At 42.7% G+C, this 16,957-nt stretch overlaps 1 protein-coding gene across 4 annotated transcripts in view; it reads left to right on the top strand.

Annotated features, from left to right (window-relative positions):
* Positions 1-16,957, top strand: part of LOC139247338 (killer cell immunoglobulin-like receptor 3DL1) — a 91,222-nt gene that overhangs the window by 50,043 nt on the left and 24,222 nt on the right. For 3 of the 4 annotated variants that reach the window (XM_070871614.1, XM_070871616.1, XM_070871615.1), the window contains 3 exons: positions 8,433-8,747; positions 11,395-11,439; positions 14,136-14,228. In XM_070871614.1, the coding sequence (XP_070727715.1) occupies positions 8,433-8,747; positions 11,395-11,439; positions 14,136-14,228 (453 nt within the window). The remainder of the gene's footprint in view (positions 1-8,432; positions 8,748-11,394; positions 11,440-14,135; positions 14,229-16,957) is intronic. The other variant, XM_070871618.1, reaches the window with a different exon arrangement.

Raw genomic sequence — 16,957 nt, 5'->3', positions numbered from 1 at the left:
CGCACAGAAGGAGACCATTCTGCCCATTGTGCATGAGCCAGATCGTTGAAAGAATGAAATCATTTGTACCACACCCCGATTTTATTTTCCATGGCCCGCAATTTTTCTTTGCTTTGCAAACATATATCAAATTTTCTCCTGAAATTCACTATAGAATCTGCTTGCATCATACTTTCAAGCAGTTCATTCCAAAACATAGATGTCTCATAATCGCTACCACCGCACCCCCCCCCCCCTCCCCATGCCCCAATACAACTACCACCTGGTTAATGTGGCAATTATCGTCAATCACAATTCTTTGGTTTCCAGGCATGTTATAATGGGGAATATGTCCTTAGTTATTCCATCAAAATCCTTCATAATTTAGAACACCTCTATTAAATCTCACCCTGATGCTCACTGATCTAAGGAGAAGAAAAACAAGAAGAACAACCACTTGCATTTACATAGCAGCCTTAAAGTATTTATATTTTTAACAAAACCAGTTTTTCTCGTCTCTCGACATAACTGAAGCCCCTCATCATGTAAATCTGTGCACTTCTATGCCCCAGAGATCTGTGGAGGCTGTGTCATTTAATATAGTTAAGGTGGAGATATTTTGAGCGATAAACGAGTGAAGCATTATGGGAAGCGGGCAGGGAAGTGGAGCTGAGCGCAATATCATACCAGCCACGATCTTATTGAATGGCGGTGCAGGCTCGAGGAGCCAAAGGATCCCTACCCTTGCTCCTATTTCGTAAGCTCTTATATCCTTATGTTATCCTTGGTGATACTCTAGTAAATCTACTCTTCAGCCTCTTCAAGTCATTTACATCCTTCCTAAATCGTGGTGCACAGAATTGGACCGGATAATCCAGATGGCTCTAACCAGTGATTTATAAATCATAAACGGAGCGATCCGAGTATTTTGTAACTGGTGAAATACTCGTCACAGTGTAAGTCCAAAGAGAGTTATGGGTCCATGTATAACGCTCAGTAAAATGTAGTGTCCAGGTACCAAAAATTATCAAAATGGTAATGGAATTTTAGCATATATATCCAGCGGGATAGAATATAAGGGGAGAATACTTTGCGATATATTATAATTATCTGTCACTGCCACAGTGTAACCAAATCTTTTCAGTTGTTCTTCTTCACTCGGTTTACTTTGGTTAGTGTTTTTATCAATTCTTCTAACCGTTCCAAGTTGTGTGCTTTCTCTATGAGAGACGTATATGCCCCTAATGACGTTCCCACGTACGCCTGGATTCTAGAAGATAACCCTTTAGGTGTACTCGCCATGCTTATGCTCTCAACCTTGAGAGGTAACTATCTTCTCTTCTTATATATGTGGAGATGCTACCTCCGCCCTATCTCCGGCTTGTGATAATTATTCCCCATCCCGCACTTGAACTTGTGTTTACCTCTCCTCCCTCTTCCCATCGGAATCGTGTTAATTATCTTGCCACGTGTTGTTTTGAAACCTTTTGCTCTGGCCCACCCATGGACACAAATGAAAACACATTTCTTCCCTGGTTACTATCATAACAATGCGTTGTTAGGCGTGGATCAAATAACTTCCCTGTGATTCAGGTCTGAGTGCTGTATTCAAAAGTATTGATTTAACAGTAATATATACAACTGTCTTAGGATTACATTATCTACCAACCAAGAAAATGGCAAGCGAGAAATGCAAACTGGTCCCTCGGCCCCAGAATGATTAGTCACGATTCTCTAAGCTGCCTGCTCGGCTATGGACTTCTGATCATCCTAATAATTATTACGTTTTGAAGGGGATGCGCTATCGTTCTGATATTCGTCTGCCTTAGGCTGCACGTACGCATCTCTGTTCTTAAATTCCAGCCATTAATTATTCCACCATGCTGACACATTGTTAACTGACTTCGCATGGGTCATGCGATGTGTTGCCATGTTTTAACAGACCTCATCTCTTGCCTTGGCTGGAGAAACATCATGTCCCTCTCAGGAATGTGTCAGAATTTTCTCAGAGTACCAACTTCATTATGGCCTTGCAAGCTGCCCTCTGGTAGTTTCCTGTGTTCTAGTCATTTAGGTATGTGGCTCTTCTAGCACCTATGTCCCTTATCTAAGTCCTGCTGACCTCTTGACTTGCGTGTGATCATCATTATTTAACTCATCATTTCTCTATCTTTTCATTACCAAACTGTTTTTTTCAAGCAAAGTGACGCGACCCAATTCCTCCACTTTCCAGTTACAACCATTGATATTCTTGCTAAAATGTTGAAGCAACAGGAGCCGGGACATTTGACTATTTTTTTTAGATTTAGACCGCTATAAATATTCTAACAGTATTTTCTGCCTCTATTTATAACGCCAAGCATCCGTATGCCTTATTAACAGCCTTCCTGGTTTTTCCTGGATCTTTTAAAGATGTGTGTATGTGTTCCCTCGGGTCACTTTGTTCTTGGTCATCACTTAACATTGCATCGTTTAGTTTAATTTACGTGGCATTACATAGAAGTTACCTCACAGAAAATGGCATTCATCACAACTTGTCCATACAGGACTTTATACTCATAGAATACTATTCCCACTCATCCGCAACTAAATATAGCAGCAGACAATTGTCAGGGTATGACATGCCATAATCGTGTTATAAGTTCAACCATGATCTTATTATGGCGTAGCAGTTTCGAGGGTCATATGGCCTACTCCTTCTCGTATTTCGTATGCTCTTATGATCTTATGTCCTACGAGACACAATATTGGGAACATAACATCAATGCTGTATAACATGGAAGTGGCTAAATATTCGAAAATAAATGCAGTGGAAATTGCGGCGAAATGTGATTCAGTTCATTCTTCTATCAGACAGCAGTAAGGAAGGACATTAGCTTGGATGATGTGGAATCTATATGGCTGGAGCTGCGAAACATCAAAAGGCAGAAAACGTTAGTGACAGTTGTGTACCGACCATCAAACAATAGTAGGGAGGTTGGGGATGGCATCAAACAGGAAATTAGGGACTTGTGCAATAAAGGTACAGCAGTTATCATCGGTGACTTTAACCTATATATTGATTGGGCTTACCAAATTGGTAGCAAGACCGCAGAGGAGGATTTCCTGGAGCGTGTAAGGGATGGTTTTCTAGATCAATATATCGAGGAACTAACTAGAGAGCAGGCCTTCCTAGACTATGTCTTGTGTAACAAGAGAGGATTAATTAGCATTCTGATCTTGCGTGCCCACTTAGGGAAGAGTGACCATAATTGGTAGAATTCTTCATTAAGATGGAGAGCGACACAGTTAATTCAGAGACTAGGGTACTGAACTTAAAGAAAGGAAATTTCGATGGTATGACACGTGAATTGGCTAGGATAGACTGGCGAATGATACTTAAAGGGTTGACGGTGGATAGGCAATGATGGACATTTAAAGATAAGATGGATGAATTACAACTATTGTTCATCCCTGTCTGGCGTAAAAATAAAACCAGAAAGGTGGCTCAACCGTGGCTAACAAGGAAAATTAGGGATAGGGTTAAATCCAAGGAAAATTAGGGATAGGGTTAAATCCAAGGAAGAGGCATATAACATGGCCAGAAAAAGCTGCAAATCTAAGAACTGGGAAAAATTTAGATTTCAGCAAAGGAGGAATAAGATTTTAATTAGGAGGGGGAAAATAGAGTATGAGAGTAAGCTTGCAGGGAACATAAAAACTGACTGCAAAACCTTCTGCAGATATATGAAGAGAAAAAGATTAATGAAGACGAAATTAGGTCCCTTGTAGTCAGAATCGGGTGAATTTATAATGGGGAACACGGAAATGGCAGACCAATTAGACAAATACTTTCCTTCTGTCTTCACTAAGGAAGACACAAATAAGCTCCCGAATATACTAGGGGACCGAGGGTCTAGCGGGATGGAGGATTTGTGGGAAATCATTATTAGTCCGGAAATCGGGTTAGGAAACTGATGGGATTGAAGGCTGGTAAATCCCCAGGACCTGGTAGTCAGCATCCCAGAGTACTTAAGGAAGTGGCCCTGGAAATAGAAGATGCATTGGTGGTCGTTTTCCAAAATACCATGAACTCTGGATCAGTACCTATGGATTGGAGGGTCGCCAATGTAACCCCGCGTTTTAAAAAATGAGGGAGAGAGAAAACGGGTAATTATAGACCGGTTATCCTGACACCGGTGGTGGGGAAAATGCTGGAATCAATTATTAAAGATGTAATAGCAGCGCACTTGGAAAGCAGTGACAGGATCGGTCCAAGTCAGCATGGATTTATGAAAGGGAAATGATGATTGACAAATCTTCTAGAGTTTCTTGAGAATGTAACTAGTAGAGTGGATAAGGCAGAACCAGTGGATGTGGTATATTTGGACTTTCAAAAGGCTTTTGACAAGGTCTCACACAAGACATTATTATACAAAGTTAAGGTACATGGTATTGGGAGTATTGAATTGATGTAGATATAGAACTGGTTGGCAGACAGGAAGCAAAGAGTTGGAATAAACGGGTCCTTTTCAGAATGGCAGGCAGTGACTAGTGGGGGCGGCAAGATTCAGTGCTGGGACCCCAGCTATTTACAATATACATTAATAACTTAGATGAAAGAATTTAATGTAATATCTCCAAGTTTGCAGATGACACTAAGCTGGGTGGCAGGGTGAGCGGTGAAGAGGAAGCTAAGAGGCTGCAGGGTGACTTGGACAGGTTAGGTGAATGGGGAATTACATGGCAGATTCAGTATAACATGAATAAATGTGAGGTTATCCACTTTGCTGGCAAACCAGGAAAACAGATTATTATCTGAATGGTGACAGATTACTAAAGGGGATGTGCAACGAGACCTGGGTGTCATAGCACATCAGTCACTAAAGGTAGGCATGCCGGTACAGCAAGCAGTAAAGAAAGCAAATGGCATGCTGGCCTTCATAGCGAGAGGATTTGAGTATAGGAGCAGGGAGGTCTTACTGCAGTTGTACAGAGCCTTGGTGAGACAAAACCTCGAGTATTGTGTGCAGTTTTGGTCTCCTAATCTGACGACGGGCATGCTTGCTATTGAGGGAGTGAAGCGAAGGTTCACGAGCCTAATTCCCGGGATGGCAGGACTGACATATGAAGAAACACTGGATCAGCTAGGCTTATACTCACTGGAATTTAGAAGAATGAGAGGGCATCTCATGGAAACATATACAATTATGCCGGGACTGGACACGTTTGACGCAGGAAGTCCAGAACCATGGGTCACAGTCTAAGGAGAAGGGGTAAACCATATAGGACCGAGATGAGGAGAAACTTTTTCACACAGATTTCTCTACCACAGAAAATTGTTGAGTCCAGTTCGTTGGATATATTCAAGAGGGAGTTCGATGTGGCTAAGGGGATCAGGCGATATGGAGAGAAGGCTAGAGTGGGGTACTGAAGTTGCATGATCAGCCATGATCATATTGAATGGCAGTGCAGGCTCAAAGTGCCGAAAGGCCTGCTCCTGCACCTAATTTCTATGCTTCTATGTTTCTATGTTCGTATACTCCATCCCCTTTGCAATAAAGGCCAAGATACCATTGGTCTTCCTGATCACTTGCTGCACCTGCATGCTATCATTTTGTGTTACATGCACAAGTACCCCCAGGTCCCGCTGTACTGCGGCACTTTGCAATCTTTCTCCATTTAAATAATAATTTGCTCTTTGATTTTTTTCTGCCAAAGTGCATGACCTCACACTTTCCAACATTATACTCCATCTGCCAAATTTCTGTCCACTCACTTAGCCTATCTATGTCCTTTTGCAGATTTTGTGTGTCCTCCTCACACTTTGCTTTTCCTCCCATCCTTGTATCGTCGGCTATGTTACACTCAGTCCCTTCCTCCAAGTTGTTAATATAGATTGTAAATAGTAAGGATCCCAGCACTGATCCTGGCGGCACCCCACTGGTTACTGATTGCCAACCCGAGATTGAACCATTTATCCCTACTCCCTGTTTTCTGTTCGTTAGCCAATCCTCTATCCACGCTAACATATTGCCCCCAACCGCGTGAACTATTATCTTGTGCAGTAACCTTTTTATGTGGCACCTTGTCAAATGCTTTCTGGAAGTCCAAATACACATGCATTGGTTCCCCTGATCCAATCCGTTCGTTACATCCTCAAAAAATTCTAGCAAATTTGTCAAACATGACTTCCCTTCATAATTCCATGCTGACTCTGCCTGACCGAATTTTGCTTTTCCAAATGTCCTGCTACTGCTTCTTTAATAATCGACTGCAAAATCTTCCCAACTACAGACGTTAGGCTAACTGGTCTATAGTTTCCTGCTTTTTGTCAGCCTCATTTTTTAAATACAGGCGTTACATTTGCAGTTTTCCAATATGCTGGGACCTCCACACAATACAGGGAATTTTGTTAAATTACAGCCAATACATCCACTATCCCTGCCGCTACTTCTCTTAAGACCCTAGGATGCAAGCCATCAGGTCCACGGGAGTTATTCGCCTTTAGTCCTATTATCTTATTGAGTATCACCTCCTTAGTGATTGCGACTGTGTTAACTTCCTCTCCCCCATAGCCCCTTTACTAACTACTGTCAGAATATTATTCGTGTCCTCTACCGTAAAGACTGATACAAAATATTTGCTCAGAGTTTCTGCCATCTCCATGTTCCCGATTAATAATTCCCTGGTCTCGTCCTCTAAGGGACCAACATGTGCTTACATTGAAGCACAGAAGAAGGTCCTTCGGCCTAACAATTCCATGCCGATATTTATGCTCCAATCGAGCCTCCTCCCATCCTACTACATCTAACCTCATCAGCATATCCTTCTATTCCTTCCTCACTCGTGTACTTATCCAGCTTCCCCTTAATTGCATCTATTTTATCTCTCGCAACTATTCCATGTAGTTACTGCCTCTCAACACTCTTCCTTCCACAATCCTTCACACTTCTCTGAATTAAATTTCGAAGGCAATACAGGAGAATTTCAACAGAATAGAAACACAACTGGAAGCCATTGAATTAATATATTTGGCAAAAATATACAGCATTGGTAATTAATAAAATTTGATAGCTTTTATAAAAGCAACTGTGACATGAAGTAGAGAGTAGTGGTGAATGGTTATTTTCAGACTGGAGGAAAGTGTACAGTGGTGTTCCCCAGTGGCCTGTACTAGGAACAGCGTTCTTTTTCATATATATTTATTAATGAGCTGAACTTGTACACACATAGCATAATTTCAAAGTTTGCAGATTAAACGAATTCGGAAACGTAGTAACCAGTGAGGACGATAGCAACATATATCTGGAGGGAGGACAGCCTTCGACTGTTGAAACAGGAAGACACATGGCAGATGATATTTAACGCATATGGGTGTGAATTGGTTATTATCGTACGATGAATGAGTGGAAGCGACATAAACTAAATGGTGGAATTTTAAAGTATGTGCAGTCACAGAGAATCTTGCAGTGTGTACATACACAAGTCTATGAAGGTGGCAGGACGAACTGAGAAAGCTGCAATAAAAAGCATACATTATGGCTTGCATTATAAATGGGAGGCTAAGAGTACAAAAGCAAGTAAGTTATACTAATCCTTCATAAAACACTGGTTAGGCCCCAGCTTAAGTATTCTGTACAAATCTGGGCACCACGCTTTTAGAAGGATGTCACGGCTTGGAGACGGCGCAGAGGAGATTTACTAAAATGGTACCAGGAATGAAACACTTCAGTTACATTGCAGGAGTATATGATCTGTGGTTGCTCTCTTTAAGTAGAGCAAGCTAACATGAGATATGATAGAGGTGATCAAAATCATGAAACGTTTTTATAGAGTAAATAAAGTAAATTTGGTTCCAGCGGGAGAATGGTCAGTAATCAAAGCCCACTGATGGTAATTTGCAAAATAACCGAGGCGATCTGAGGAAACACATGCATAAGCATTTGTTATGATCGGGAAAACAATCAATAGTAATTTGCAACACGGGATTTAATAAAGGTTTAAAGTGGATTCAAATAGAATGAATCAGGGAACTGGGACTAATTTGATATTGCCTCCAACAATGCAAGTCTGTCTCAGCACTGCGCCTCCGACAGTGCAGTTCTCCCTCGGTACTGCCCCTCCGACAGTGCAGTTCTCCCTCAGTACTGCCCCTCCGATGGTGCAGCGCTCCCTCAGTACTGCCCCTCCGACAGTGCAGGGCTCCCTTTGCACTGCCTTTCTAAATAAAGGTTTATACTGTCTATCGGAATTATTGCTAACAATTTGACCAACAGTGATACTAGGCTCACGGGCCTATAATTAATCGGTCTATCCCTTTCTCTTTTTTAAACAATGGTACAACGTCAGCAATGCTCCAGTCCTCCGGCACAACTCCTGTAGCCAGAGAGGATGGATTCTTGTGCGGGGAGTCATCTCACTTTCATTGCAGCTGCAGGATATTTTACCTAATATCTTTCTTTATCTCAAAGGTACTGTCCGTGAGCTGCCTGCACCCAACATAGCCATAGATTCACGGGATGGAGTGTACGAGAAAGGAGAGGCGGCTAGGATTGAATGCAGATCTCCTGGTTATCACCTGGGCAGTACATTTTATCTGAAGCGAGATGGGGAGGAGAGGTACCAGCTGCATAACACTGTTCCCGACGGCGAGGACACGGCCACCTTCGACTTTGTCAACCTCACTATGAAACAGCAAGGGAATTATCGTTGTTTCTACAGTAAAAAAGTGTCAGGGATTTGGAAGACGTCGACTCTCAGCAACACAGTACAGATAATTGTGCGAGGTCAGATTTATGCAATGCTTATTTGAGATTTTGCGAAGATTCTTACGAAGGATTACACCTCATTCGATCACTTGAAAATCTTTGTCCCCTCGATTATACATACAAACAGGACTATTTCTCTCTGTTATAAATTATCTTGTTTCCCATAAGTTCCAACTATCCTATCCTACGTACAGTCGTCATCTGAGTTCTTCTCCACTGCAGTTTTTCCATGTTGGCATCACAATTAGTTGGACTGTGAAATTATTTAACCCAGCCCTCGGCCTCTTCATCCATTCATTTGTGAAAACTCGTGGAGCTGAATTTCCTTGGGGATCGTTCTGATCCTCCACCGCTTCCAGCGGTGAATTTGGCCAAAGCTGTAGGAAACGTGTCGAAAGATAAAAACAATGATATTTACTGTGTCTTCTTTCCTACTCTGTTGAACCTTAATATGATGCTTTGCTTTATCTCACATTTAAGAAGGGCCCGATACATTAAAAATATAATCGTGAGTAGGCATAGTTTTTGCACTACGTTCAGGAACATTATGGTGAAGTTTCACTTTACCAAATGAGCAGAATATAACATGGGTGGGCAATTGCCTGGCGGCAAAAATAGATAATCCACCCATTAAACATGCAATATTAATGCTGAAGTGGTTAAATACATTTTGCAAATAACATATTAATCTAAAGCGGCAGGTAGTTGCCCTAATCTAAAGCTAACAGGTCCTGAATTTAGTGATCAGTCGAAGTTTCTCCTTTACTTGAACAATGCAACGTGTGAAGCTATTTCCAATCTGGACAAAGCCATGTGGCTGCTGAATGCGCAGAAATGGGCGATATTTGTTTTTAGATAGGGGAAAAAAAATCTAAATACATATATGTCCCAGTTCATCTCACATAAGTCTTGTGTATGGGTAAGGAAATCTCTGAAACTCAAATAAATGTTTCCCACATTACAACAGTGACTACACTTCAAAAGTAATTCATTCGCTGCAAAGAACTTTGAGGCGTCCGGTGGTTATGAATTACGCTATGTAAATGCTTTTAATTTTCCTCATGATTCAGGCTGGAGTATATTGCCCAAATATAAGTAGATTACTCAGACACCAATTGTATAATAATTATTTTGGTTATACAATAGCTCATACAACCTGGTTTCCTGCAGACCCAAGGTGATAAAGCTTGGCCTCTGTATGTGTCGGACTTTCAACCGACCCGGGGAGCTCACCCCACAAGAACTCTGCTTGTTTTGTATCCCCCTTTTTTCATTTGTCAAATGTTCAAAAATCGTCCATGCATCCTTACGCAACTCCTTTAAATTGTGTCATATAACATGAGTTCCAGAATGTATATACAAGTGAGGTTCCTTCGCACCAAAACCTCCAGACATTGACATAATAGCCATCCTGATGGTTTAACTGTTAATCAGTGTAACTTGACATCCTGACTTAACATTACAACAAGCTCAGGATGATCTAGACAATCCCAGATAGTTAATGTGACACTGCTCTGATGCTTCCGTTGTTCTCGTCAATGCCTGATGCTCGCATCTCATATGGAACGTAGAAAAATCTGAGTACACATTGCTACTCCCGTTTTGCGAATAATCTCCTATATTAGCATATCCTAACCAGACGATGGCGTAGAGATAAGATGGCACACCCAACACAGAAGCAAATTACAGCATTAAGCAACTTGTGAATATGTCTCATTTGCAATTGGCACTGTTAAGCTTAGTCTATACAGTTCATATTATTCTACTCCATGTTCGGAGTGTAAGCGGCATGCAAAGCTTCCCAAACATTCGCTCCAGGGCCCAATATGTCACATGGTTTCAATTCAAGCATGGGAAAGGAAACCAAATTCAGATTATTACCTACCACCCTACCTCAGCTGATGAATCAGTACTCCTGCATGTTGAACACCACTTTAAAGAAGCACTGAGAGTAGCAAAGGTACAGAATGTATTCTGGCTGGGGGACAACCATGCCCACCATCAAGAGATGCTCGGTAACATCACTACTGACCTAACTGGCCGAGCTCTGAAGGACTTAGCTGCCTGGTTGGGCCTGTGGCAGGTGGTGAAAGTACCAACATGAGGGAAAAAAGTACTTGAACTCATCCTCCCCAATCTACCTGTCCCAGATTCAACTGTCCATGACAGTATTTTTAACAATAACCATCACACAACCCTTGTGGAGTAGAAGTCCCGTCTTCACAATGAGGTCACCCTCTATTGTGCTGTGTGGCACTTCCGCCGTGATAAATGGGATAGATTCAGAACAGGTCCAGCAGCTGAAAAATGGGCATCCATGAGGAGCAGTGTGCCATCAGCAACAGCTTAATTGTATTTGTTTGTCAGTGTGTGAGAAAGAGAGTAAGAGAGATACTAAGAGAGAGGGAGCGAGAGAGAGAGAGAGAAAGAGAGAGAGACAGAGGGTGAGAGAGAGAGAGAGATGCATGTGTGTACGATACATTGATATTCAGTTGAAGGGCTCTATGACATTAGGTCAGGATCCAAAACACAAAAGGTTGAATCTAAGGCTAGTGTACATTTGGTACATCACCGTCAATCATTGAGTGTTACCTATTGTATAACATGAAACGTCCCTATATTTCAAAAAATCAACTAATTTATAATTGAATTGTGTATTTTTCAGATAACTCCATGGAACCACAGTCTACGGAAACTCCCGGAATAAAAGGTAGAGTAAGGCTTCCAACTATAACATTGGGCGTTGCAAAATTATTTTAGTCCATTCATTCTAAGTTGAAAAGAACCAAGCATTGTTGCATGAATGTAGAGACAGTGAGCATCAGTCACATCTGTTCTCCCTTTAAGGGAGTACAAATGCTCCCACTGTGTTGTTGGATTCTGTTCTGTATGACTAAGAATTCGATCAGGTGGATACAACTAAATTTACAGCTAGGCCATTCAGAATTGAAATCAGAAAGCATTTTTTCACGACAAGGGCATGCGAAATCTGGAGCTTGGTCCCTCGAAAACTGTGGATTCTAGATTCATAGACATATTAAAGCTGGAGATAGATACATTATTGTTTGGCTAATATATCAAGTGTTTATGAACAAAGGTCGGTAAGTGGGTAAGCATATCGATTAGGACGCCAGGTATCAATCTTCTCTTTGGTTTTTATTAAAATTCACTGAAGTTGCAAATAATCTTTAACTTTCTATATTTGCCGACATGAAATTCCTCTGGATTGGCATTACCGCTATACATTCCTTGAGAATTCTCAGCGCGAAATTCCTCCGAATTGCTGAAAGTGGTCGTATTTATATACTTAAATGCACAATGTTAAGTGTCCTGCGCTGAATAAATAAATGTTTTGTCGTCTTTGAAGTTGGCAGGACAAGTTTATTCGGCTGTTCAAAAAGCATGTGGCATCATTGGCTTTACAGATAAATGCATTGAGTAAAATAACACGTACGTTATGCTAACAAGTTACCAATCAATGGTCAGGCCGAAGCTTGAATATTATGTCCAATTTTGGTCACAAAATTTCAGGTAGAATGTCAAGCGCTGCGAGGAGATTTACCAGATTGGTACCCGGGATGAGGGACTGCAGCTACGTTGAGAGAGTAGGGGATCCCTTTTAAGGAAAGGTTAAGGGGATAGTTAACTGGTGCAATCAAAATTATGGATGGGTTTAGTAGATTATATGAGGAGAACCGGTTTACACTGGCAGAATTTTTGGGAAATAAAGGACATATATTTAATTATCCGTGGCAAAAGATCCAAAGGTGAGATGAGAAGAATATTTTTTCTATACGTCAAGTTGTTGTGATCTGGAACGGCCTGCCTGAAAGTGCACTGGAAGTAGATTCCTCAGTAACGTTCAAAAGGGAATTGACAACATGTGTGTAATGCAAACAATTGCAGAGCTACAGGGAAATATCAGGAGACTGGGCCTAATTTAGTAGGTATTTGAAAAAGCAGGTATATACATGATGGCCCGAATGGCATCCTCCTTTGTTTTATGAGTCTATGATTCTTTGCAGTCTGAGATTTTTGCCAATTGAACCTTATGCGAAATATGCCACTCCACCAGTAGATGTCGCACCTCACGTAAATCACAGCAAGTACACAATTGTTTTAGGGGGCATTTCACTTATTATATTAGTGCCTTCACAGGTTGAAGTTAGTGCACTATAACAAAATCAACATATAACTGGTGCAGGATACCTGTAATAAAGAAAGAAAATGCTGGCTATACTCCATACATCGGGTAACATCTGAGAGAGAAAAGCGGAGTTAAAGTTTCTGATCGATGGAACCTTCATTGCAACTGTCATCCAGCTCTGATGAAATGTCATCGATCTGAAATTTTAACTCTATTTCTCACTTCGCAGAGGCTTTCCGACTTGCTGATTGTTTCCAGCATGTTCTGTTCTTAATTGAGGGTAATGCATGAGGGGAGTGTGTGGTGTGTAGTTAATTTCACTCTGTTTATATCCCAACGCTGCCGAATCTTTCAATTTCATATTACCAACCTGGACGTGCTGGATATTCTTTTTAAATTTGTTCTGGGATGTAGGCGCCACTGGCAAGGCCACGATTTATTGCCCATCCTAATTGCCCTTGAGAAGTTGCTGGTGAGCCATCTTCTTCAACCGCTGCAGTCCGTGTGGTGAAGGTACTCCCACAGTGCTGTTAGGGAGGCAGTTCCAAGACTTTGACCCAGCCACGATGAGGGAATAGCCTTATATTTGCAAGTCAGGATTGTGTGCGGCTTTGAGGGGTACGGCCAGATTGTGGTGTTGCAATGCACTGGCTGCTCTTGTCCTTCCAGTGGCAGCGGTCGCGGGTGTGCGAGGTTCTGCCGAAGAAGCCGAGGCGAGTTGTTGTAGTGCATCTTGCCGATGGTCTACACTGCAGCAACGGTGCGGCGGTGCTGGAGGGAACACACGTTTAAGGTGGTGGGTAGGGCGCCAGTCAAGGGGGCTGCTTTGCCCTGGATGGTGCCGAGCTTCTTGAGTGTTGTTGGAGCTGTACTCATCCAGGCAAGTGGAGAGTGTTCCATCACATGTGGACACTAAACTCCACACCTTAACGATCCTTAGCTTCTGATGTTGCTGATCGTTATCACTGAAAACAAAATTGTTCCTGATCCTCTTCTGGGTCGACTGGGCACCACGAATAAAGCAAAAATGCCCAGAAGCAATATTGTGGGTGAAGGGCCCGGCGATTCCCAGTACCATTCAATTAATAGATTAGAGATCATTCATTTATAATTCTCAGATTCTCTCACAACTATCATGACCAACATGCAAAAATGTAATTCTGGGCTGTCCCACGTTCCTTCTATTGTTTGACTTACCGAGGAGGTGCACAGCAAGATTTTTCTAATTATTTATGGTCACATTTATTTATTTGAAACAGAGAATATTTGGACATTAACTGGAATTGTGGCGGGCGGAGTTGTATTGATTCTGATTATCACAGTGACCGTGTGGTATATTTGCAGACAAAAATGTGAGTACGGTCTCTCTTAACACGTCGGTAATAAGTATATTCAACACGTTTACTGAAGCAATCTTGAAAATACCACTCTCTCATCTGGCTGAGGGATTAATCAGGTGGTAGACATTGAAAGAATCTTATCCTTCTCACACCAGTCTGTCTTTAAGATCCTTGAAAAAGTGTGTTAAGTCGTTTGGCAGTTATAAATATGAATGCATGTTTGTTAATATTGTTTGCTCACTGATTATAGTGCTGAGCTACATCAAGAATCAATTCTTCATCAAATTAATTGTCATCAGCCATTGGCAGTATGCGTGGTGCCTTTAATTTGGAGTCAGAGAAAAGTGGGCGGATCATACAACTTGGTCTGTATGGTGTATGAAATGATACAATGAACTCCGTACTGTGAGTCAGTGACCAGGTGTAACCTGGTCAGTCTTTAATGGCTTTCAGAAGTGACAATACAAAGGTGAAGTTCAGGTTATATACCAGGCCCAGAACGAGTGTACCTATCACCCTAGGACATCTGATGGTAGTGCCCTCTGGTGGTGGCGACGTTATGTACATACATTACATCATTCCCCCCCTCCCCGAGTTCTTGGCACAAGCCCATATTACAAGTTCAGACAGTCCAGAATGTTTCGCTCCCTGGTTGACCGTCTCAGTACTTTCGAAGTCTCTCACTACTTGGAGCTGGGCGTTGACCACAGTGGGTTCTTCTGATGGCTAGACGTGAGTTGATTGGTCGTCTAAGCTCGCGGTGTCTTCTTCCAACTGCTCCGGTTCTTCAGTGTGTCTTAGTTTGATTTAACCAATGTGTTTCCTGCACATCTGCCCATTCTTGAGCTTAACCATATACACCAGGTTACCCTCCTTATCCGTAACATTGCCCAGGAGCCACTTGGGCCCTTGACCATGGTAAAGTACATACACTAGGTCAATTACAGATGTGTCGCGTGACACTGTGGCGCGGTCGTGATACCACTGCTTGCGTTGACATCGGGTTTTGACATGACCATTGAGGTCATGATGGACCAGAGAGAGCCTGCTTTTGAGGCCTTTCTTCGTCAATAATTCCGCAGGCGGGACCCCGGTGAGCGTGTGTGGCCTTGTCCTGTAACTGAGCAGTATGTGTGACAAGTGTGTCTGCAAGGAACCGTGAGTTACATATTTCAGGCTCTGCTTGATGGTTTGAACTGCCCGCTCCGCTTGACCATTGGACGTGGGTTTGAACGGGGCTGACCTCACGTGTTTTATGCCATTGTGTTTCATGAACTCTTGACAGTCCAGGCTCGTGAAACACAGTCCGTTGTCGTGATAATGATGTCTGGCAGACCATGTGTGACAAACATAGCTCTCAGATTCTCAATGGTGGCAGTGGAAGTGCTGGATGACATGATCACACATTCTATCCATTTGGAGTATGCATCCACCACCACAAAAAAAAATTGCCGAGGAAGGGGCCCGCAAAGTCAATGTGGATTCTGGACCACGGTTTGGATGGCCATGACCACATACTGAGCGGAACTTCCTTTGGGGCATTGCTTAACTGCATGCAAGTGCTGCACTGATGCACGCATGACTCTCAGTCCGAGTCAATGCCTGGCCACCAAACATGGGGCCTGGCGATGGCCTTCATCATGACAATACCGGGATGCATACTATGTAACTCCCGTATACAAATCTTGCCCTGCCTTTATTAGGCATTACGACACAATTACCCCACAGTACAGTGGGACTGGATGGAAAGCTCATCTTTGCGACGGCTATACAGTTTGGTTTCATCACCCATTTCCTTGGGGGTGGTCGACCAGTCCCACGTTAGGAACACAACGTTTTATAATGGATAGGATGGGATCCTGGTTGGTCCAGGTCTTAACTTGTTGAGAAGTGACAGGCGACCCTTCACTCTCAAAGGCATCCATGACCATGAGTTGCTCTGCGGGCATTGGCGTTTCCACCTCCGGTGTGGGCAATGGTAACCGGCTCAATGAATTAGTGCAGTTGTCGGTGTCTGGTCCATGGCAAATGACATAATCATAGGCAGATAATGTCAGCGCCCACCTCTGGATGCTGGACAACGCATTGGTATTGATACCATTGTGTTCCGAGAACAACGATATAAGCGGCTTTTGATCGGTTTCCAGTCAAAATGAGCCCCATAAACACATGCTAAAGCCTCTTTCTCTGCCATGCCATAGGCTCTTTCCGCCTTGGACAGGCTTCGAGATGCATATGCAATTGGCTGTAGTTTGCCTGACTCATTGGCTTGCTGGAGTACGCAGCCGACCCCATAGGACGATGAATCACAGGTCAAAACCTACACTTGCATGGTTCATACAGTATCAGTAGCTTGTGGGAACACAACAGATTTCTAGCGTCCTCAAAGGCTTGAAGTTCACCCCACACCCAGTCGTCTCCTTTCGTGGGCAGCTTTTGCTGTGCTCAATTTGAATAAGAAGTTACCAAAGTAGTTGAGAAGACACAGGAGCGAACACAGCTCTGTAACATTCTGGGGACTTGGTGCATTTTTGATGGCCTCTGTTTTTGCATCTGTAGGCCTAATTCTGTCTGCAGCAATCTTTCGTCCAAGGAATTCGACCTTTGGTGCCATGAAAGCGCACTTCGAACATTTCAGCCTGAGTCCCACTTTGTCTAGACGATGCAGAACCAATTCCAGATTGTGCAGGTGCTTGGCGCTGCCACGACCTGGGACTAGGATCTCGTCTTGGAATACAATG

Source organism: Pristiophorus japonicus, unplaced genomic scaffold, assembly GCF_044704955.1.
Source record: "Pristiophorus japonicus isolate sPriJap1 unplaced genomic scaffold, sPriJap1.hap1 HAP1_SCAFFOLD_270, whole genome shotgun sequence".
NCBI lineage: Eukaryota > Metazoa > Chordata > Chondrichthyes > Pristiophoridae > Pristiophorus > Pristiophorus japonicus.
The sequence above is the reverse complement of the archived record's forward strand: the minus strand, read 5'-3'. Positions and strand labels throughout refer to the sequence as shown.